Source organism: Zosterops lateralis (genome assembly GCF_965231275.1).
Source record: "Zosterops lateralis genome assembly, chromosome: 13".
Lineage (NCBI taxonomy): Eukaryota > Metazoa > Chordata > Aves > Passeriformes > Zosteropidae > Zosterops > Zosterops lateralis.
In genome coordinates, this window is record NC_139773.1 from 8,996,956 (window position 1) to 9,020,866 (window position 23,911).

Genomic DNA, 23,911 nt, shown 5'->3' on the forward strand with positions numbered 1-23,911 from the left:
CAAATGTTCTCAGCTGGAGGTTTCTCTGCTGGGCTTGGGTGACTGAAACCACTGGCTGGTGAGTGTAATCGAGGGGAAATCTCCTGGTCTGTATTTTCTTAATGACTTAGATTGTATTTCTGGGCTCAGGAGAGGCCAGGTGCAGTAGCTCTTCCATAAAACTAAATAAATAATTGATCCAAGGCTTGAGTGACAAGCAGTGAAAATCAGGTTGGAGTGTTCTAGATTATGACTATTCTTTTTTCATGGATAACCAAACCCATCATTGTGCCTTTGCTTCACATAAGTATTTATGTATTAACTAATCCTCACCTCCACTTGCCAGACCCCATATACACCTGTAATAAATCCCTGTCTAATTCTGTAACACATAAATGACAATCCCCCACGCATATGAGCATGATTTTTGAAGTTGGTATCTAAATAGGCAAATTAGATGGCTTTGTGTGGTCACTAATCTATGCAAGGACACTTATGAGCATCCAAATTACACCAAAAGTGGAATATTAAAAAAAAAATAAATTCTAGGATTAGCCCACATTCAGGCTGCATCTCATCTCTACTGAAGAATAAATTACTGTGGTGAATCACTCTAGAAAGGTCAGTTTTCCTGTTGGGTTATTTTTTTCCCCTTAGTAGCTGATCTGGCTGGGGAGATGCTGCAGTTCTTCCTCACGGCTGCACTTCCCCTACCTACTGGTTTAAACACTGATTTCCAGTTTTCCCACCTGAAGGAGCTGCATTATCATGTTTCATTGCATTGATATTAAACCTGTCCTACCATTAGTTACAAACTCTACATACAGCTCACAAACACATTGCATTGCACTAAATGTTGTGCTCATCTATATTATATCCAACCTACTCCTTACAGGAGGACCTCTGCACCCACAGAAAGTGGATTGAGAATGCTCTAGCATCCAGTCATTCATGGTCAAAAACTTGGCAAAATGAGTTTTTTCTCAAAAGTCTTTCTGACTTGATCTACTTGTTTAGAAAATGGCTATTTTTTTTTGAGTAATGAGTTGGTATTTCTAGGCCTTTTGTGGTATCTTCAGATCTTTCACAGTGGAGACAAGGAACACAAATTCAGACAGCACGATCTGAGAGGATTCTTCCCAGACACGGAATGTGCCAAAGTGCTGGCTGACGTGGGCTGCAGCTACAATGCCTGCAAAGGAACTGAGTATTCTGCCAGAGTGCCCCCTCCATCCTGGATTCCCAGAACAATCTGAATGTTGTGTCACAGCCATGTGCCATTTCGAGATCTGCACAGACTTGCACATTTTCTGCTCTGCAAATCAAGGCACACACAGCTCTGAAACAAGGGTGCTTGGGGGAAGGGAATGTACCTTCCTTCACCTGGAAAAATCCAAGTGCCTTCCACACTTTCTCTCTGAATAGGGAAGAACACTCAAAATACAGTTCTATGTCTGTACATTCTATTATTGTATGTGCAGCTTTTCTGACAATTGTGCTTCTAGATAATTTATATTTAGAAAATCACATTTAAAAGCTAATCTAATAATAAAAATGTATATTTTATCTCCTGTTTCTTGCCTTGGTTCCCTTTTCTGTTATGTTATGACTTGAGATTATGGAGTCACTGGAATAGAGTGTCTTTTAGGAAATGTGTCTGAATAAGGTTTGTTTTAGTATCAGACTTTCCCTGAGTGGTAATTCTTCTATGAATATGATTAATTTTCCTTAGCTCTAGACATGTAGGTCTAAACCTCTCTCCTGGCCCTGCTTTGTTAGTGGTAGAGAAAAAGCAATCATTTCTAGGAGTGACTGCCCTTGCTCTCAGGTCTGTGTTTGCTCACTGAGTTCCCAGATCTGTCTGGAAGGGGCACTGAGATGTCAGGGACAAGCTCATTAAAGGTTCCTCTTTAGATAATCCAGTGATGTGATTTTTATCCTGATATTGGGTGAATAGATAGTTGGCAATTATTTGGTTACTGATGGAAATTTTAACTCTTCTAACTGAAGAAGAACCAATTTCAAAGATTTAAGATTTAAAGATGAAATTGGCAGAGGGATTCAAATTGCTTTAATATAGCTGGTTTTTATGTCATTCTAGGGCATGGTTTTACTGTTAAATTGTCTTTGTTACCTCTCTGTGTCTTTAAAATTGCAATAGATTTTCCTATGAGGACCTCAAAGAATATGTCCTGTGGTTTTGATATGAGTTGTCATATAGTGCCTATCATAATCTACCTAATACAGCCAGCAGTTTTCTTGTGAGTATTCTGAGATCACTCTGCTCTTCTCCATTTATAAATTATCCCAGTGCAGTTGGCACATTCATTTTTCAGCTGTGTTGTGGCTATGACTGTGTTCAGTTTTCTGCAAGTCAAAGACACCGGTAGTAAATTCATTATTTGGCATTTCTTCTGTATAACCTATTAAACAGTGCTATTATTTAGTGCTATTTCCTTCTCTTGGCTTTATAGTCTTAACAATGTGTATTTATGGTGTGTATGGTTATAAACCAAATTAATGTGTTAAAAGTGCTCAAATAGGCAAAATTATATTTAATCCTCTGTGAATCACAGTGGTGAATATGAATGACAAAAAGTTGAGGGGAAAAAAGCTGGAATACTGCTTGTAGTCAATGCTTCCTGATTGAAAATTATCAAGAGCTACAGAGAGTGGATTCTAACAAAGGGCTGATTAAAGCTCTGTTCAACAGTAGCTGAAAGGCCACGGATGCCATGTACAGTGATAACATGTGGAGGGAGGTTTTTGAAGCAGAGAGGCAATATTAATTCTGCTCTATTTTATATCCAGCTATTTTATGTCTCCCAGTCTGTTGTACCTGGGCCACAGAGACATCCACTCTTGCTCCTTGGACAGACTTAAAAGTGGATGGTGTAAGAGAGTTTCCACAGTATGCAAACTTCAATTTTTTTTCTGTGTTGTTGGAATACCTTTACCAAAAAATGTCCTTTGTTGTTTCGTATCTCAGCATGGAGATAACGTAAGTTTGATGATTTGTTTGATACTGAATATTTAATATCTAATTCCTGACTGTGTTTCAGGGTAGTTGAGGAGTGTCCTTGTCCTTTGCTCCCTTACTGAACTGCAGGATCCTCTGCAAAAAGCAGGGACTGTTTTCAAGGGTAGCTGTCTGGATTTCGACAGTTCTTCTCACTGTTTTCAGATTTCAATGGTGGCACAAAGGTGTGATAGATCTTTTAAGTCACTTACTATTTGTCATGTGTTTTGATCAGTTGTTTTTACTCCTATAATTTAGATTATGAATGGGTGGTTGTAGCCATGGTGTCTGAATTGTTCTTTCTTTGCTCCTTAAGTCATCTTTGTCTATGGTGCAGCTTTGATTTTTTTCTAATGTGTGTTGGAGGAATTCTGAGCAGTTTTCTGGGAAAATAGTCTTCAGCTGCCAGTGCCCTGATGATGCATCTCTAAGGCATCTTCCTCCAATTTATTGAATGTTCATTCAAAGACAATGAGACATTCTGCTGATGCCATTGAATAGTACTCCTTGTGCTGCAGCACTTGCAGATATTTATGGGTTTTATTTTGAACTTCCAACACCAGCTTGGCCTACCTAGTAAGAAACACATTTTCACTGGGTCCTAATTTATGATTTGTAGTAAGGCTGGATATTGCAAAGTAACAGCTGGCATATCCTTTTCTCTGCATAATTTGCTTATTCTTGCATCTCTGTAGTAAGTAGGAATTTCCTGAAATCAGAAGTAATTTTTGAGGTCTTTGTGGCTGATTCCTTGAGGAGCATTATATACGTGAAAGGCACAATACAAGTTTTAAGGGGTTGGGGTATTACTCCATCTTTTCCACACCTCCTCTGATATAAAATCATGAGAATTATAGTATTTTCTTCTTATTTTTATATTCTTCCAATATCTTACTTTTCCTTGAAAAGCAAGTATCCAAAAAGCCATAATCTGTGTGGAATGTATGTGCTGAAATAGTGTAGGAGGCATTCTGGTGTGTGTCACTCATAGAAGCCTGAATTAATTCTGTGGGGTGAGGCTGATCACACAACTTAGTGTGGTCTGAATCACTAAATCTGCTGTTGTGGCTGACCTACAACTGCTGCAAAGACATTTCAAACCCACGTGTTCCAGTTTTTCTGAACATGAATATGCCAGGATCTAATATGAATTTCAAAATCAAGCCTCTTTTTTGCATGTAGTCAGAAGCCTTTTAATATTTTAAAGCTAATCCTTTCCTGTAGAAGCAATGTTGTTTTCAGTGCCAATATTGAAGTGCAGCTGAGATTTGTGTGGAGCAACTCTGCAGCTGCCCAGCTGCTGCTGCATCACAGGGCTGGAGCAGTGGGAGCAGAGATGAGGAGGAAGGGGATTTACAGCATCCATGCTGAACACATGGCTGCAGCACTTACCAGTGTCAGCTGTGCCAATGGAGAGCACAAGGAAGTTACTGAAAAGTCTTCACTGTCCATCAGTTTGACAGTCCAAAGAATGATCTTCCCCTTCTACTTTGTGGGTTTGGAATGTATAGTAGCTTTGGAATTGTAAATTGAATATATCAAACCACTGGTCTATTTTTCAAGAAGAAGGGAGATCCAATAAAATCTGCCACTTATCATGGCAGGTTATGAAAGCTTTAAAAGACTCCTTTTTTTCACTTTAACTAGTTCAGGAAAAGAGATTATCTTCTTCCTGATGGCAATCATAAAGACTATATACAGTCTAATCTTTTCATGGCATGATCAGAGGCAGTTTGGTTAACTGTCTCATAAGAGCATCATCCTCAGTAACTTGGTCCTTCTTCCAGAATTATCTACTCAAGTGAAAATAATGTTCCAATCTCCAATGTGCTTTATCACTGGGACAGCTGCCAAAATAGATGAGATTTTAGTAATAACAACTTCTACAAAATAAAACATCAGTGGGAACATTAGTTAAGTGTGACACCATCTGAATACATTGTCAGCCAGAGAATAATCAAGGAATATTTTTTATTATACAATAGTGAGTAATTTGGATACAAAAATACCTCCTGTGGTAAAACTATGTTTTATTTCCTGAAAATTCATTTTAGCTCTGCAAAGCTAGAATTCTAAAAAGCACAAACATGGTGTTGCCTCTGCAGTTTGCAAAGCTTCTTTCTGGTTCCAGTATTACTTGGACAGATTTACACGGCCTTTGTATGCCCTGTCAGTTATGATGCACAGTCGTGTTAGGACGTGATTTAGAGACAGACTCTGAAATTCCAGGAAATAATTGAAGTGCTGCTTGCTGGCATTCTACCTAACTGAGAAAATGATGGATCTAGGAGATAACACTTTTCTCACATGGGTTTAAATTGCTACTGAGCAAGTTTTTCTGGTTTTTTTGGTAAGAAAATAGTGGTAAGGTTTCTAGAATTTACCAACAGCATTTCCAAGCCTCCGTTCTGCTCTGCTCATCACCATTGGGACCATTGGTTTTTATCTCAGAGAAGGAACAGAGGCACTGAGCATGAAGTGCATTGCAGCTGGTAACAAGTGCTGTACCAACAAGAGATGAACCAAAATCTCAGCTGTGTTACATGGGGACAAGAGATCCAGAAGGAGACAGAGGATTATCAGGCAGTAGCAGGGGGTAACATGGAGACATTTGAATTGCTGTTCATATGGGATGGGGGAACAGTCAGTATAAAGCAGGGACAGGAATGTCCACAGCCCAGTCAGTCAGCTGCTCCTACCACTGGAGCAGCTAAAAGGGCTTTCAGTGCAGTCTTGGGAACCTCTTTGCCACAAAATTGTGCTGTCAGCTGATTCCCATCTATCAAAAATTGGGCAGTTTCTCATCAGAGGTGTAAGTGTGTGTCCTAGCAAGCCAAGTGCAGGTCTGCACACGCTGCCATAAACCTCTGGGGTAGGTCAGGGCATGGGAAAGAGCTCTGCCACTCTGCCATCCCAACAGGTTCTAACTGCAGCCTTGGATAGTTGTCTGTAGTGATCCAATGGCCCACTTTTTGATAAGCAATGTTCAATTGCTTTTTGATTGTAATGCAGAGAAAATCTTGCAAGATTAAGCAGATGGGAAAGCAAGAGTTCTGAGAAGCTTTTGTTATTCTCCAAATTGTAGCTCATAATTATCATATTCTTTTTTTACTCAATCATTACACTTTGAAATGGACAATAAAAATGAAGAATTGCTGTTTGTTTTGCTGTGAGGTCTCTGGGGTGCAGTTCTGTTTGTTCTTGGACAGAGAGTTTTAGTTTGCTGGTGTGATAGATTCTTACTCATTTTGTTATGTCTATGAATTATAAACTAAGCCTGCTTAAGATATTCTGCCTTCTGGGAATTTCTACAGAAGGTCTTGTTTCTTTCTCCTTTGCAAGAGTAATACTATAAGCAAAACTCAAATATGCACTTCTATGCTAAGCTGGGGCATCAACTGCAGAGTCTCCTGGTTTTGGCTGGGATAAAATAATTCATTTTCCTGGCAGCTGGTGCAGTGCTGCATTTTGGAGTAGTGAGAATAATGTTGACACCACAGTGACACCTGGGCTGGTGCTGAGCAGTGCTCACCTGCAGGCAGGGACTCTGCAGATTCTCCTGCTCTGGCAGTGAGCAGGTGCACAAGGAGCTGAGGGAGCAGAGCCAGGACAGCTGACCCCAGCTGGCCAAGGGATTTTCCACACCCAGGAATGCCCTGCTCAGTGTAGATGTATTGGGGGAAGCAATTATTCTTGGAACCCCCACTGACATCAGAAAGGCTGTTTGTATATATGGAAGACTTTGTGATACTTTCAGAATAGTTTGCCAAGGCCCACCCAAAGACTCAAATGATTTCTCAGCAAGTTTTTGCATATTTGATTTTGCAATTATTCCTTAGAATATTTTAAACTAGATATAAGGAAGAAGTATTTTGCAGTAAGTGTGGTGAAACACTGACACAGATTGTCCAAAGAGGTGATAGCTGCTCCATCCCTGGAAACATTCAAGGGCAGGTTGGATGGGGCTCTCAGCAGCCTGGTCTGTTTGAATGTGTGTCTGCCCACTGCAGAGGGCTTGGGTTAGGTGACTTTTAAAGGTGCCTTTCAGCCCAAACAGTTCTTTGTTTCTGTGCTGATAAGCCTTTTGCCTTTTAAACAGTGATTTTCTTCTGTCTCATCTGCCACCACGGGATGAGATGGAATGATTGTCCCCTCTTCTTTCATCTTGTTCTACCTCTATACCTGTCCTGGCAGTTTCATAAGGAAAGTCTCTGGTGCAATGCCTGAGGACACCAGCACTTTTCAAAATAATTTTTTATTTCAGAGAGATGAGAAATTTAATATGATAGAGTTGTTTTCCTGTCTCTCATTCTCTACTGTGCTTAGGCAGCTGTAGCAGAATTGAGTGTATTAAATTCCAATTTGGTTTGACCTAATAGTTAATCTGTCAATGTACCGTGGGATTAGCATGAATTACAGGTCAATGGCATAGTTAGAATGGAGACAAAATGAATGTATGTGATCAGTTGCAGCAGAGAATTGCCACTTTGACAAAGGATCAAAGCTCTGTCTTGTAGGAAACTTGGCATTCAAATTGGGAATTTCTTGAGGTCGAATTGAAGTGGTATCAATGTAAGAAAGGGCATGGCTTTGATTTGAAATGTCAGCTTTAAAAATAAGTTTTTTGAAAAGTGCTTTGAGTTCAAGAGCTTCTGCATTCTTCAAGAAATCCTGGCATTCAGTCAGATTCTGCTGTTTGCTGAAATTCATTTTCTTATCTTGGCTATGAATTAACTGATAACAAAATTTGTTATATAAGAGATATCTCATGTCACAGGAGGTTTAGCAGTAGTAATTTAGGAAAGGTCTGTGCTTGAACATCTAAAGCAACAGGACATTTTTTTACAAGTGAATGATGTGATATTTGTAATAGAGCAAAGTGATGGTGTGAGCTGCAGGACCTGTGTCACGGGTCTGTGTGATGATCTGTCTAACAGAGGGATTTTTATCATGCAGCCTCACTGCCTGACACCTGGAAAAAGCCATGTAACAGTGCCAGTCGCTTGAAAGCCTGGTCACAGGCTGTCCCGGGCGCATCCCCGCTGGAAGTGACCGAGAGCAGCTTGTCGGTCCTGCCCGGCTCTGCGGGGACAGCGGCAGGACTGGGTATGCGGGAGGGGTCGGCGGCTGCCCCCTGTCCCTGTCCCTGTCCCTGTCCTGTCCGGCCCCTGTCCTGCCCCTGTCCCTGTCCGGCCCCTGTCCCTGCCCTGCCCTGTCCCTGCCCTGCCCTGTCCCGCCCGGGCGATAAAAGCGCGCTGCCGGGGCGGCGGCGGGGCGATGGAGGCGGCGGGCGGGCGGGCGCTGCTGGCCGCCGTGGGGCTGCTGTCGGCGCTGAGCGCGGCGGGCACGCTGTTCGTGCTGGCGCAGTGGCGGGAGCTGGGCGCGGCGCTGCGGGAGCTGGAGGCGGCGGCGGGGAACGGCTCCGTGCGGGGGCCGCCCCCCGAGCCCCCCGCCCCCGCCGCCCGGGCCAGGCGCAGCCGCCGCGGGGAGCGCGCCCGCGGGCACGTGCGGGCCGAGAGCGAGGAGATGCTGCTGATGCTCACCTACTCCATGGTGCCGGTACGGCCCCGCCGGGGGATGGATGGGGGCGGCCGGGATTGTCCCGGCGGCGGCTCCAGGAGCGCGGCTTTCCCTGCGGGGAGCGCACGGAGCTCTGCCCGCCGCCCCTCTGTGCGTGCCGGGTGTCACAGCCGCGGGGCGTGCAGGGTGCCATCCGAATTTATAAACCAGAGTTACACCAAGGAGAGAAGTTGGGGCTTTGGTGAAATTCCCGGTTTTTAAAACTAACACCACTAACAGAACCCCCCGTGCGTTTTGTGCTGTTCTGCATCTCAGCATGAGGCGCTGAACATCACTGACATCTCTTTGAAAGTGGCAATGCCCTTCCAGTAAGTGTTAAATTTCAGGTGGTACTTGCTGGATCAGGAGAACTGTATGTCTTTTCTCTGACAGAACAGCACAGTTCCTGCACATCAGTGAAAAGATGATCTTGCTCAGTAGGAACTAATGTCATGTAGTTGAAAAATTACACAGGTTGTATAGTTGAAAAAATTTAAATTGGTTGAAAAGATTTTGAGTTTTGAGCTAGAAGAAATGCAAGAAAAATATCACTGTTGAGAGAACCTTAGTGGAAACTGTCCCAGTGAGGATTGTAGGTCTAGGTGCATAAAAGTGTAACTTACTCATGTATTAATATTGCTGGTTTAAAAAAATATTTACAGCAAATACCTCTTCAGTCATGTTCTGATGGCATTTTTTTTGTTGTTGTTAATAGACTATTGCAATCCTCATTTTACAGTGATAACGTCTTCGTTAATATTAGGGCTGATAGGAGTGCCAAGCACAGGTGTTCAGAGCATGGAGTCTTGATAATGATATTGTTTGGGGTTTAGAATGATTTTTTTTTTTTTTTTTTTTTTTTTTTTAGCTAGCCCTTTAAGTCATTGTGCTTTGAGTTTAGAATTTGTAATACAAGACTCCTGGAAAAAAGTAAAAATCTGTAAAATCACATGGTTTTGTGCTCAAAACTGTCTTTTAAATAACTTCTTTTAGGAAGTCATCCTTCAATTTGGCAGCTGCAGTTTGTTTTGCTCTCTCTGATATGATTTACTTTTTGAGTCCAAAAGATCCACAAATAAAATTATTGGGGAAAGGATTCTGATGCTGACAGGGCTTGAAGGCAGTCAATGCCATTTACTGCTGGGTGCTCAGACTGGGGTCACTGCTGGGTGCTCAGACTGGGGTCATTAGCTGCAGGTGAGTGTCTGGATAGTTTTGACAGTGGCCATTAAATGTGCTGCTCTGCTGTCAATAGGTACCATGTATGGATTACATGAATTTTATTGCTCTCTCCAAACAGCACTGAGCACACTGTATGTATTTGAACAGCATGTGGCCAGACTGTGCCCCTGTGCCTCTAAATGTCCACTGTGACTGCTGCTGTGTGTGATATGCTTCATTTAAATCTGAGTATCCTGCAGGGAGCTGCTTGGGAGGGTTTGATGCCTTTTTATTCTTACTTCTATCAAACATTTTTCATTCTGGCCGCTGCTCAGGAGAGTGTGTAACTGTGCGGAATCACTTGCTCAAGGGGAAAAAAAAGTCCTTAGAAAAATATTCAAGCCCCCCCCCTCCTCCCACTCCTGCATTTCTGTATTTTGAATCTAACTCCCACTAATGTAATTTGAAGACTTGGCTACTTTTGTAGTGTGAGACAAAGTTCCTCAGAGTTGGAGGGATGACCCCTGCTACACTGGTGGCCCCTGGTGAACATGGGCCTGAACAGAGGCTTGGCCTGAGCAGGTTCTCTCTGGCAGGGGAGGCGTTTCTGCAGGGCCACTGCAGGTATCAGTCCCACTGCTCTGCACAGCCCCTGCTCAGGACACTTCCATTGTGCCCACTGTTCATGAATCTTGGAAATAACCAGAGGCATCAAAAACCATGATAGCTTTAATAAAAATTTTTAAATGCTTTAAACCTTTTTTAAACATTAACAGCTTTAAAAACATTTTTAAAATGTTTTAAAACTTTTTTTTTTTGTTTAGGGCCTCTTATTCAAGTATCCATATATTTATTTTCTAAGAGAGTAAAAATAGGAAATTGGCAAATCTGCTGCTGCAGAAAGGCTGATGGGAGGGTAACAGGCCAGTAAGATTCAAAGTGTGATTTAAGACAGTGCAAAAGATGGTGGCTACCAATTATCTGAGTAATATTTCATAGCTTAGCTTTTTGTGGGATTTTTTTTGTGTGTGTGTGTGTGTGTTTTTTCTTTAATTATTTTTATTTTTTCCATAATTTCTCCGTGAGAAAGCTAAGATTTTAGCATTTAAATAAGATATTTTTATCTGTAGCTTTTCTTAGTGATGATGCTGGCTGTGAATGGTCTGCTCATCTTTCACAGCTAAGCTGGAGGTTCTGTCACAGGCTATTTACACTTCTTGAGTGCCATTTTTTTTAATTGTCACCTGAGTTGCACTGACTGGTAAAAGTAGTGCTGCTGAGATAATTGGAGGGCTCCAAAGCAAGCTGTAATCACTTCAACAACCTCAACAGAACTATTTAAATTAAAATGCAGTTAGAATTGGAGTGCATGTGGACAAAGTGCATTTTACAAATTACAGGGTAGGAGCCAGATGTTTTTGATGAGTGTGAGGGGAAAGAAAACAAGCATATTCTGATATTCAAAACCAGTTAACACTTCTCAGCTAATTTAAATTGAGGCTAAAATTTTAAATGCTGCTCATTTAAATGTGGAATCGGCACATTCTCAGTATGTATCAGATAGAACAGGAACTCGTTGTCAAATATGGTTTGGTTTTGCAGCAAAAGGATACTTTCCATCAAACTAATTGTACTCTATTTGAGTCTGCTAGATTTGTCAGTTGAAACTAATGATGCATTAATTTAAAAATAATGATTGACAGTGGCAAAAAACCTTGCTAGGATTAAACTTCAATCTGCCTTTCAGATTGCCTTGCACTTGTTCCTTCTGTCTTTTGGGACTAGTGCATTCCATTATTGTAAGTACAGTAATTGTACAAAGATCAACAGATGTGCAGCTCTGGGTAAATGATTCATAAATTAACACAGTCTTCACAGCCCTGAAATAGTGACCCTTCATTTTCTGGGTATATTAGACTTTCCCATAGAGAGTTGAGGGACTTGCAGAGTTCATGGTCATAATATTTTTATTTCTGCTGTTTGTTTTGATGAGTCAAAAAATGTTTTAGTGTTGACTCTCATTATGCAGGACATGTAATGTGAATGCTTGCCCAGCCAAGGACTATGTATTTTGTAAAGATGACTCCTCTATTGATACATTTTAGTCTACTTGAGATTAAAAGTACATCTATGAATGTGTCTCCCAGCTTGGTTTAATAAAGCTTTGTCTTTTTGCTTGAATTATTTTGAGTGGATGAAGGTCCATTTCAAATTTGCCCATCTTGGTTATTCAAAGATAAGAAATTGCCTGCTTCAAACACAGGTCATCTTTCTCCCTGGATATGCAACATTAGAAAAGTTTCCATCACTTAATACAAATATAAAATAAAACTGAATGCAGTTTTTATTGGCTGATATTGGATTTTAATACCTTCTACTGATGGAGTCCATGCATGGACAACCACACATGTTCCAGTAATGTGTGAAATTTAATGGCTAAGTGATGTATGGAGTTGTCTGCTCAATATTTTATTCATATTTTCAGTAAGGATTAAATGGAGATCTATTGAACAGAGTCTTGTGAGAGAAACAAAGAGATGGATGGTATCACAGTGTTGAAGTATTTGGAATAGCTTATTCTAACAAGCACAGAGGGCCACTTCTATCCTTGGTTTTGGAATAATTTCTGTAGGTAAAGTGAACCAGATACTTTTATGAAATACATTGTTTTCAACTTTAATTTCTTTGCAATATTAGGTCCGAGTGATGGTGGATTTGTGTAACAGCACTAAAGGAATATGCTTAACAGGTATGATTGTTGCCTTAAACATTACACCTATGTTACCTCCAGGAACACAGAAACAATGTCTTCAAAGAACCTGAGGTCAATAACTGCATAAAAAACCTGCTATTTATCAGAATTTTTAAAAAGATTAGTATGTACCACTTTGGAACTTATATGTACCCTCTTAATATGAATGCTGGAATTTAGGGAGCTCAATTGATGCTACTTAGAGCCATTTTTCTTTCATGTAATTTTCATAAACTTTTAGACTTGGGTGTTTAAAATACCAGTGGAGGTTTAGTCATAATATTTTTGTGCATGTCACACTTCAGGCCTAATGAGAGGAACATACAGGGGGTAGGAAATTGCTCCCATGGTTACAACTGCAGTGGAGTAGTGGAATTTAGTGAACTCGTGTTCCTCAGCTGCAGGATGTCTCACATGTCACTGGTGAGGACCTGGAGCTGCTGATGGCTGAGCCATGAGGTGTGAGAAGTTTTGTGGGGTTTGGTGAAGAGTGTCTGGCAGTAGCCAATTTAAAAGCTACAGTCCAGCTTTGAGGTCTGTCACAGAATGAGTTGTGTTCCTTTTGGAAATTAGATGATTAGAAAGAAGCCAGTTTTTATAAATTAAAGAAAATGCTTCACTTGCTGTCTGGTTTGAATTTTCAAATGGCAATAAGGTTCATTTGACTCAACTGATTAAATATAAATGAGAACTACCATTGTACACACAGGTGTTAAATAATATTTCTGAAGTTGCACATCACTCCTGATTGCAACAGGGCTGAACCACAGACAATCTAAGTTTTAGGTTTTTTGGGCTTCAGGCTTCTGAATTCATGTTACTCGATGCCTTTTGCACCTTTTTTTCTCTCTTAACACTATTAAATGAGTGGCTTTCTCTTGCAGACCTCAATGACATTTGTTGCTTTTCAAGCACCTTTCTTATGTATCTTAGGCTTGTACAAGGAGCCTCAGCTTTAGGGATGAGGAAATAATTCAATGCACTAATGGATATAACATAGTGTGAAAGAAATGGCCATTTCCTGGAAAACTGGCAGAAAGATGTTAACTGATGTTACTGCCTGTACCAATTAAAAGGGATGATTCCTGTAATGGATTACAAGTTGCTGAATGACTGAAGCAAGTCAAATTTCTACATGTATCAACCAGTTTCTGTGGAAGCTCAATCCAGACTGGAGAACTATCACATGTGAAAAGCCTGGCTGTTGATAGGAATGACAATTTTTTTTTTTCTATTTAAATAGTCTTGAGTCCTGAACTGCAATGAAATATCTGTACAACACAGAGAAGCGTGGCATGTATTTTTAATGTGTATTTCCAACAGGAATTTTCATTGTGGCATTCATCAGTATTGTAAAGCCAATATTCTTCCACTAGAACAGGTTTTTGGAGAACATTTACATAAAGGAAATATGACTGTGAGGTGTCTTGCATCCATGGCTTTGTGAAGGCACCAAAGCCCCTGACACTGAGGTTACATTGCAAGGGTTGCTGCCAAACCTTTATCAATTGAAATTTGAAAAAAGCAGAACATGTATATGCAAATGTGTTACCCTTTTGCTAAGTCTGAGTTACTGCTAATGCTCAGATAGTTATTTATAATACAAAGCAGTTAGATAGATATTCATTTTGAAATCTGAGAGATTTTCTTACAGTTGCACTTTTCTGATCTAGTGTTAATCAGTTCAGTTTGGAATCGCTTTGTTTTCTTGCTACGTTAAACTCACCATTTCCTCTTTCTTGTGACTTGTTTGTTTGTTTGTTTGTTTTTTTCCTCTTTTTACAGGCCCCCCAGGACCCCCAGGTAAGACACTTGGACAATTGCAGTAATGCTTGGGGGTAATTGAAACAGCTGCTGGTACAAAATATTGAAATACAGAAATGTATCTTTCACTAAATTGTCTTCCTTTGCTAATTAGATTAAGGGAGGGTTCAATGACTGCCTGCCTTCATAGTGCTTGTTTTTAAGGCAGTTCATGCCCTTTCTGAGAGAGGGGAGGTTTTAGACATTTTAATTTTCTAGTGGAGGAACTGGAACATTTGATCAAAATCAAATTAAGATATTTAAGAGATGAATTTATATATTAACCTCCCAAGGAAATGAATATTATAATTTAACACTAAAACCATTTTTATAAAACATATTGGTTACTGATTACACCCTCCCACCTCCCCCATTAACTTTTCCTCCTTTCTTATTTAATTCTGCCTCAGTTCTCACTCAAGTGGTTTCAAGGCTGTGTTATTAATGGTTACTTGTTTTCTTTCTGTGCTGGTTAACCTGTGGGACTGCTTGGAGTAATTCTCTGTATCAGAAAAGTATGAGTGACGTTTTGCTGGGGTTTAAATACATATATAATAGGCTGCGTGTAAATGTAGTAGATTTCAGAGTAACTTGTATTCAACAGTGAAAATTCAGTTATACCCTTTGGTTTGATCAGGGCCTCCTGGGCTTGATGGACTGCCTGGCTACAATGGATCAGATGGGATCCCAGGAACTCCAGGACAAAAGGGAGAACCGGGAATAAATGGAAAAAGAGGAAAACCAGGTACAGTTTCCCTTCCTATTAGGTTACAATGCTGCTTTGAAATCCAAAAATATAACTAGAGTGAGTATGGTTTGTAGTAAATATGTATTAATTGGCACTTAATACTGGAGCAGTGCCCTTGACAATGAAATGGTTTTATTTCTAGGTTTGCCAGGACCCAAAGGTGATCAGGGAGAGAAAGGAGAACCAGGAGAAATGGGTTTACCTGGCAAGGATGGTATGCCAGGAGGAAAAGGTGCAAGAGGAGCCAAGGGAGAAAAGGGGGATGCAAACAATGATGTGATATTAGAAGGTAAGGAAAAGTGCTCTTGGGAGTTCTCTTGCAACAGTCTACTTGACAGAAAGAGATATGCTCCACTTCTGAAGCATCAATGTGATCTGCAAGGGCAGGACCAACCTGTTACATATGGTTTATATACACAAGGAAGTCTGAGGATTGCTATGCCCATAGCTATGCTATGGTAAAGATTGTTCTCTTTGCAAGGCAAATCTTCACAAAAACCTTTTTGTTTGGCCTTTGGGTTGAGGTGTATGTGAATTTCCCCCTTTCCAGAATGCTTTCATACCGCTGACTTCCTGCTACTCTTTATTTCAGTGTAGTTATATTTTTCTATTAGAAAATAAGGGGCAGATTTCCACTCAGGAACATGTGAAGAAGCCAAATATAAGCTGTGTAAAGTTATAGCAGTGTAGCATCTGAAAATGTAACTGTCTAATGGGCCTGTAATCCAGACAGATAAAATGCATTGCTGTCCTACTCCTTGTGAAGCTCTCTCTGGCTCACCTTCTAACAAACAGCATTTCAGAGTTTATTGCACCATATTCTGTACTCAAACCTCTTAAGAAATAGAGATGTTCTGGGGATGTCCTGTGGACATGTACAGTCCTCTGCAGGTTTCCTTCTGCCTGGGGAAGGGCTGTGTCCTGACACTGTGTTTTGTACACAGGTGCAAAAGGTGAGCCTGGACCACCTGGGCCCCCTGGACCTCCTGGACCCCCAGGGCCTCCAGGCAAACGTAAAGGTAAAGTTAAAGCAGAGCTCCAGGAGAACATTTACAGCAGCAAATGCACAGGTTAGTGCTTTCCAGTGTTCTTTTCCATATTGCAAACAGGTTCAAGATTAAATCATTGCTTTAAGGCTCACAAAACAGTAAGCAGGAGTGTAGTTTTGCTGGCATCACTAGAACTGCAGAAGCTAAAAGCTGAACATGTGCTCAGGTGCTTTGCTGAAATGAGGTTTGAATAAGGTAGCAGGTCACCTTCATGTTTTAATTGTGTTTTGCTAATGCTCAGGCAAAGTATTTACAAACGGTGTTTTCTATTAGATGGGATAAATTTGGAAAGTAAGAGAAATGCAGTTGGAATTTTTGGCTTTTGAAGAATGATTTTTTAATTTTAGATGTAAAAATAAACCCACGATTTGGGACATTGAAGTGTCAGAACAGAGCCCAGAGAGCCTCCTTACAATGGACAGGAGAGAGCTGGAGCAGAAATCTCATCCTATTTGAAAATCAGAAATGCATGAACTGTTGTATGAGATAATTGGGCCATTTGCTCTGGTGGCCTCTTTTCAAGTGTTGAGACAAACTGAAATGCTTTGGAAGATAAGCTCTCTGATGGATTTTAAATCACAGTGTGAAAATGGGAGTTACACTCAAATAACTCTGCAAAGATGAGAATGAGCTTTTATGTTTTATGACAGCAAACCACGAGATCTTATGACCAAAATTCAATGAATAATCCAGATTTTGTAATTAAATATTCATCTCTCTTTCAAGGAAAGAGAACACATATGCTGAATTACAACTGTAATTAACTTATTGCATAAGAATACAAGCTTGGCTTTTTTAAATTAAATTTTGGATCTGGTAAAACTTAATTTCTTCAAGAGAAGAGAATAATTAGTTGGAAGTGCAGGTATATTTTTTCTCTCTGGTACTGTTAGTGAATTCTGAAAGAAACAAAACACTCTGCTCCATCCTTCCCACCTTCTCCCAACAGACCAAATGAATAGTTTTAATGACTTATAAACTCCATTAACTCTTAACCAGAATATTTTATGATAGGAATCAACAGGATATTAATCTTGGTTTTTGATGGAAAGAAAGTAGTGAAAATTTCCCATAAGAATCTCTGATTGCAAACTGTCTCTTTAATTTTAGTTGCTTTCTAATCCATGCAGCTGGAGGTATTGCAAATATTCTCAAAGGCAAATAGTGCACTCAGCTCTGGTACAAACACTGACCTGGCCCTTGGCTATCCCATAGTTTTAGATAAACTGCTGTACAGGGAACTGCTTCTTCAGTCAACTGCAACTACTAGACTCAGCCCAAGAAAAATCAACTCATGCATTGCAATTTATAATTTTTTTTGAGTGGTTTTGTTTTTTGAAATATTCTGGAAGCATTTTGTGATCAGAAGCTGGAAGAGGATCTCGAGGGATTGGTAAATTCTAGCTGTAGGCATTCAGCATACCATGGCTGGGTGGACTGTTTGTGCCTTACTTGGAGATACACTGTGATCACTTGCAAACTTTCAATATCATCTCACCAAATGCCCTAGATAATGGATGGGAGAAATACATGTTGTTCTTTCTCCATCTTGGAGTAGTTTTCTTCTGCATGAACAAAAGGAGGATATGATCTAAAGGAGAAAACAACAATTCAGTATTATCTGTCCTTTCTTTCCTGAATGTCATGGTACCCTTTCAGCATTACTTCATTTTTCCCTTAATTTTAACTGTCTTTGTCACTTAAACTTCATCACAGACCAGTAAACCCTAAAAATATATTAGAAGGCAACCATGAAACTGGAAGTCTAAAAAATCTGCAGAGTATCAAGCAGTGCGAAATGCTGGAGATAAAAGTTAAGAATGGAATTAGAAAAGAAGGCTACAATGAAACCAGGAAAATGCTAAGAACTGTTCTCTGTGGCTATTTATTCTAAGCAAACTGAATCGTGTCACATTGTTTTAAGGGCAGAAGAGATACCTGGCTTTATAGAAAAGGGTCCATAAATAATTTAATTCAGGCATTGTTTTAACAATGAATGCTAAGAGATAATCCAGCTAGTTACTCATTAAATTGGTGCAGGATGGGGAAAAATATTTCCAGGTGTTTGATTCTAATGTAAACCATTTCTACATCTGTAAATAATATGTATCATTCCCCTTAATATTTAATCTTGTTTCTTTAGTGGCATGAATGTCAACCTTTAGTGGCATTATATACTCCGTGCATGTGTTAGTGCTTTGCTGCTGTCTTGGGCATTAACAGCATGAGCAAAACTTTCTGTGCTGCCTACAGGATCCATCCTCTCTGCTGCTCTGTGGGGATTTGTGCATGAAGGTTTTGAGTTTAACAATTACTCCTTCCCAAGAAAATGCTTTTGGTCTTACTAAATCAGCCATTTTCCAGCTATCTCAGCTGTCTGAAGTTATCTCACGAAGAGGGCAATCTCTTCCTAAGTGCCTACTCAGAAATTCACAGCTAAGGAATTAAATGTTGATTTAATTAGTCACTCTTCAAAGTTGACTGTCAGCCTGAACACTTCATTTGCTTGGCAGAAGTGAGAGCAAGTTTTTTCTTATCTTATTTTTTGACCACAACAAACTAAACACTTTTTTCCCAGATGAAGCAAAATCCGAGTTGCCATTCCTTTATTTTAGTGGAGTCACTGCTGTGCCCATCTGTCATGTCAAATAGGGTAAAACATGTAATTCTTCTCTTTTTGCCTCCACCCTAGGTGAGACATGTGCTATACCGAATGATGACACCCTCGCTGGAAAGGCTGAAGACAGAATCCCAGGTCCTTCAAAAAAAGCTGGTAACCTGCTACAAAGTGTGGCTCAAGTGCTACTTTCTCTCTGACTGTCACAGATCATGGACATGTGCTTTTTTTCCACTAGAATGTGTCATAACGTCTGTAGGAAGTCCTGTTCACTTTGTCAGTGTACAGCAAACGTTTGGAACTTGGATGAGGGAATCTGCAAACATAAGTGATGAAAGGATTTGGCTCACCATGCATTTTTCAGGTATTTTTAGTAATAGTCACTGACCAAAAACCTGTTGTTACCCTGACATTGCTTCCTTAATCCCTTCAACCTAAACTCATAAGAATGATGAGTTTTTACCCACATCTTTTTCAGAACACTTTTCACATTACCTGTTTAATACTTGACTATATATAGGGTTGTAGGCATTTGTAGTATCTTTAGACATTTTCAGAGTCAGCATTAGATTTTAAAAATAGCTGGCTGTTTGGTTTTGTGGGTTTTTTTTTTTTTTTTTTTTTTTTTTTTTTAACCAAATGCAAGTTTAAATGTCTATTGTTTGTGGCTTTTTATCCTCTTCTTTCAAGAGTTTCTGTTTCCTATGGCTTTACTTCCCTAAATTATAGCTCGGAGTTTTGCCTTTTCATTTAGTGAGGCATGAAAATGAGTCAAATGCTGCATAAGCTACATTTAGAGCAGGAAAATGTCCAGGACCTAAGTGGGAAAAGGAAATATTTCTGCATACACATCAGCTGTTCAGAATGAGGGCCCATTAGATCTGTGGGAAGCAGGCTCTTGATCATCTTTTCTATAGATTTTTTTTTTTTTTGTGTCTCTGATTCTTTTTTCGCATTCCAGCAAGTTGAATCATTATTGAAAACACAAAAACAATTGTTTGTCAGATAGTTGATTGACATGGACTTTCAGTAAAGACTGGACTTTAGGACAGAGATCTCAAAATTAGATTAACCAAATGGTAGCCCTTTTTTTCAATATGTTTTTCCCTTTGTTTAGGAAATTACATAAAAGAATATGAAAATTCCAATGCCTTGCTGAATGACAGCTACAGGATCATTAACATCACAGGATTCTTCTATGGATGTGGTCATGCAGTACAAAACAGTAATTTCTACTATCAGAAGGGAGGAACCAATATCATTCTGAGGTAAGTCAAAGATAGCTGGCTTAAGACAAGTGAAGTTGTGAAAGGAGGAGCAATGGGTTAGAGGGCCAGAGCTGAACCTCAGAAAAGAAGACAATTCTTGTAGCATTTTGTGTTTCTTTTTGGTCCTACCTAAATAGGAAGAATGGTTCAGATCTCTTTCCAGAACAGAATAACTCATTATTTCCAATCTGTAACTAGAATATGGGCCACCATAGCACCAACCTTCTAATTTGTGTGTGCACATGTTGTGGAAAAGAGGAAAATGGAGAATAGCTCAGGCCCACTACTCTGCTGTGACAGTTCTTTAGGCTTTGTTCAGCCCTGTGCCTCAGGGTTCACCTCTGCAGTTACCACATCATAGAGCAATAGGTCCCAGGATGAACAAGGTGTCGTCTGCAGAGAGGACAACAGATTCTCCTCTTGGCTATCCTGGGATCTAATAGGTTCCATTCAACATTACATCGCTGTGGGTGTTCTTCAACTTGGATTCTTTGCTGTGCTCATAATCACAAGAAAGAAATGAGAACTGACTAAGGAATTTGGGTACCAGAAGAAAGGATTAGATTTAGAAGAACAAGCTGTGCATCAATGCTACCTGCATCTGAGTCAGAAGTGGTTCAGCTGCAGTGTGGGAGGTGTAGGTGGGTGGTTTTGTGACCGTGGCCCACTCATGAAACTTGCATTTGCAGAGCCCTTGCTGTGCTCTGCTCTGGTTGGCAGCAGCAGGGAATGCTGCTGGCACAGAGGGATGCACTGAGGCACCTGCTGAGGACAGGGCGACCTGGAGAATTGCACATTCCACTGGGGAGGGGTGGCTCCAGTGTTTGATTTCCTCATAAGAAGAAGTTTCTACTACTTTCCTGCTATGTCTCCCTGTACTGGAACTGGGAATTACATCTCTTGTTTCAGTTTCTACTGAGGACAAATGATACAAATCAACCCCAAAATCTCACCTTGTGGGAAGAGCCAAAGACAGTCCAAGGGCAAGTAAAAGATTGCTTGTGCTTTCAAGTTCTTACACGACTCTGATGTCTGAGCCAAGAACATTTACTATACTTTGATGTCTGTTCCCAAGCAGGTGTGAGTGCTGCCTTCCTATATTCATGTGGATGCCAAGGAATGTGAGCAAGCTGCAAGGATTCTATAATATTTATTCTGCCAAGCACAAGCTCATTTTTTGGCAGCCTCCTTCAAATATCTTCCAGCTTTTTCTCTGGTGGTCTGTAAAACACCAATACAGTGATAGAGCAGAGATTCCTCACCTTTGCTTGCACACTGTTAATTGGGAAATACCTTCAATATACAGATGAACACAAACTATTTGTGGAATTTTCAAATCCTCTCAAGGAGCTGCTGAGAAATGGCCTTTCTGGTCTGTTCTTCACTCTGAGGTTATTTACCTTCAGCACAGACAGCATCAGGCACTGGATTCTGTGACAGTGAAATCCTTGAATTTGGCCTCCATAAAAGCTTCTGGGAGTTGTTGTATTGTTTTAATGGAAAGTATAGGTGAGGATCTGGTTAGTCCATTTTGCAAATGTGAAAAAAAAACATTTAGAATGAGTTTCTTGTCATATTTAAAAGCTGGTAAAACTAGGTTTGTCTGACCCTTGGGAGATTTTCTCAAGATGGTCAGACTCCCAACACTGTGATCATTTCATTATTTTTACTTTGTTTCATAACATGCTTTACTATCTCTGTTATTTTTGACTGATTTTGTTGATATTAGTGATCAGAAAAGTGTTTGTAGCTTGAGTTCTGGTGGTTGATGAAACTATTAGACTATATCTTATCATTCACCCCAAGATATCAGATGATTAAAGATTAATTTTGGAACCATTTGGAATTCCAGGCTGGACTATCCCTGACTGGGGGAGCCCAAGTGAACCTGGGAATAAAACCTCACTTTATTGTTCCCTTCAGGATTTTCACATGTAACAGGAAAAGATGGGGTGTGGTGTGCTACAGAATTTGTGTATTTCTGATGAATTTTGAGATGCTTTCTATCTTGTTGGCTTTTTCTAGAAAAGAATCCTGAAAAAGATCAGCATTTCTGAGCAGCTAGTCCTGTTAAGGGCTGTCCTTCTAGCCCTTGCATGAGGTTATTTAGAGATGTGAAGCAATTAACAAGATTGACAGGGTTGACACACGTATTTCTCAAATCTCCTCCAGCCTTTAACTGTTTTTATTTTTGCATATACATGCTGCTGGAATATGGAGTTGCTGCAGATGTGAGTTTTACAAAAGCCAAGGGGAATAATCTAAGATGGCTATTCCTGACTGTTCTTAGGATGATTTTTCCAATATATGCTATCAATGCTGTTTAATTAGAAAAATTACTCTTCCAGTATTGTATGTTCCTGGATCTGAACTGCTCCTGTGATTAAGCCTGTCTTTTCAGAAAAAAATTGCAAGTGTAGCAGATTCCTTTCTTGAGCAGTATTTTTCCTTCCTCTATTTGAAGCACGGAGCTATACAGTGAGAGAGAAGTAACTGAAATGTGCTTCTTTGCAGAGGGTATTATTTAAAAAGATAAAGCCACACTCTCCCTACCATTGCTGATGCTCAGTGTTATTGGGTGATTAAATGCTGACAGCAGATCTGTCTTGGGAGGAGATGATTACCCTCCTAAACCAGTAGAGGAACATGATTTAGCTGCTCACTGCTCCTGCCCTCAGATTATCGACCCATTAAGGAATTTCAAGGAATAAAAACAATTTTATACATCAGAGATGGAAGTATTCAGGCTGTCCCATTGAGGTCAGCATAAGGTCACAATTTTGGCTCTGCAAAAGTAAGTTTTTATTCCTTTGATGTCTACTTGAGTAAATCACCGCATTATCTGAACTGTTTTCATCAGAGGAACTCTAAGACCAGGTGAAGCTGCTCAGAATTCCTGCTGCTTTGGTCAATCACATTTTCTCCCTTTAGCTCCCACCTAGTCCAAAGCAAACTTTTGTATAGATTCCACTTCCCAATTCTGGGCCTTCACTTGGTATCCAATTCTTTTTCATACCCATTCCTTTTAGTTGCTTCTTTCATCCTAGTGATAATAAATAGACCTAAATAAAAGTGAAACCTACCAAAGCAAATCCAGGCTCTTGTGCACCTTTGAGATTGGTTATTCCTTTGTAATGTTCTCCTGGTGTTTTGGAAGGTTCTTTGAGAACTTAATCCTGAAAGACATCAGAATGGTCCTTGAGCAAGTATTTTCAACACCTCTATCAGTGAGCTCATCACACCCCATGTGTGATGAGCTCTGATCACCTGTACTGAATCCCTGCTGTATCTCATTTCAGATATGGGCTCGATAAGGCCACGCTGGGCGCCCTGCTCATCGAAGATGCCTTACACCACGGCCGCAACTATCTCTTTTCTAACTCCAAAACCTATTTCAACATAGCAGTGGATGAGAAGGGGCTTTGGATCATATATGCCTCCAGCACGGACAAAAATATCATGGTAGCACAGGTTGATGAAGAAAAGTTTTCAGTCATTCGGCTCATCAATACCACCTATCCTAAGTCCAAGGCTGGTAATGCATTCATAGCGTGTGGCATTCTGTACGTTACTGACACTAAGGACATGACAGTAAGTTTTGCTTTTGATTTAATGAAAGGGAAGCAGATTGATGCAAGGTTTGAGTTACGGTCTTCACAGTCTGTTCTTGCAATGCTTTCGTACAGTCTGCGAGACAAGAATTTGTACACGTGGGAGAATGGGAGCTTAATGGTATACCCAGTCCATTTGCCAGACGAATGTAATTTCACATGCCACCTTTGACTAAAGGATCTATTTGAAGCTCTATGACATACACATGGAGGTCTCTTTACTTGGTATCATTTTCTGTTTGTTGATGGTGGTTTGCAAGTATAAAAGAGAGAATTTATTTGGTATAAAAGGCAGATCAGGTGCCTTTGTATAAACATACATCAATTACATAGGCCATCCTCATC

At 40.1% G+C, this 23,911-nt stretch overlaps 1 protein-coding gene across 1 annotated transcript; it reads left to right on the forward strand.

Annotated features, from left to right (window-relative positions):
• Positions 1 to 8,275: 8,275 nt before the first annotated feature.
• On the forward strand, positions 8,276 to 23,906 carry GLDN (gliomedin; the record flags this gene model as incomplete). The annotated part of the gene is made up of 10 exons (XM_083871095.1): positions 8,276 to 8,557; positions 12,416 to 12,467; positions 14,256 to 14,273; positions 14,911 to 15,018; positions 15,164 to 15,310; positions 15,966 to 16,091; positions 18,763 to 18,843; positions 18,926 to 19,051; positions 19,805 to 19,955; positions 23,255 to 23,906. The coding sequence occupies 10 exons, from the start codon at positions 8,276 to 8,278 to the stop codon at positions 23,736 to 23,738; spliced, it is 1,575 nt and encodes a 524-aa protein (XP_083727221.1). The 3' UTR covers positions 23,739 to 23,906.
• Positions 23,907 to 23,911: the final 5 nt, after the last annotated feature.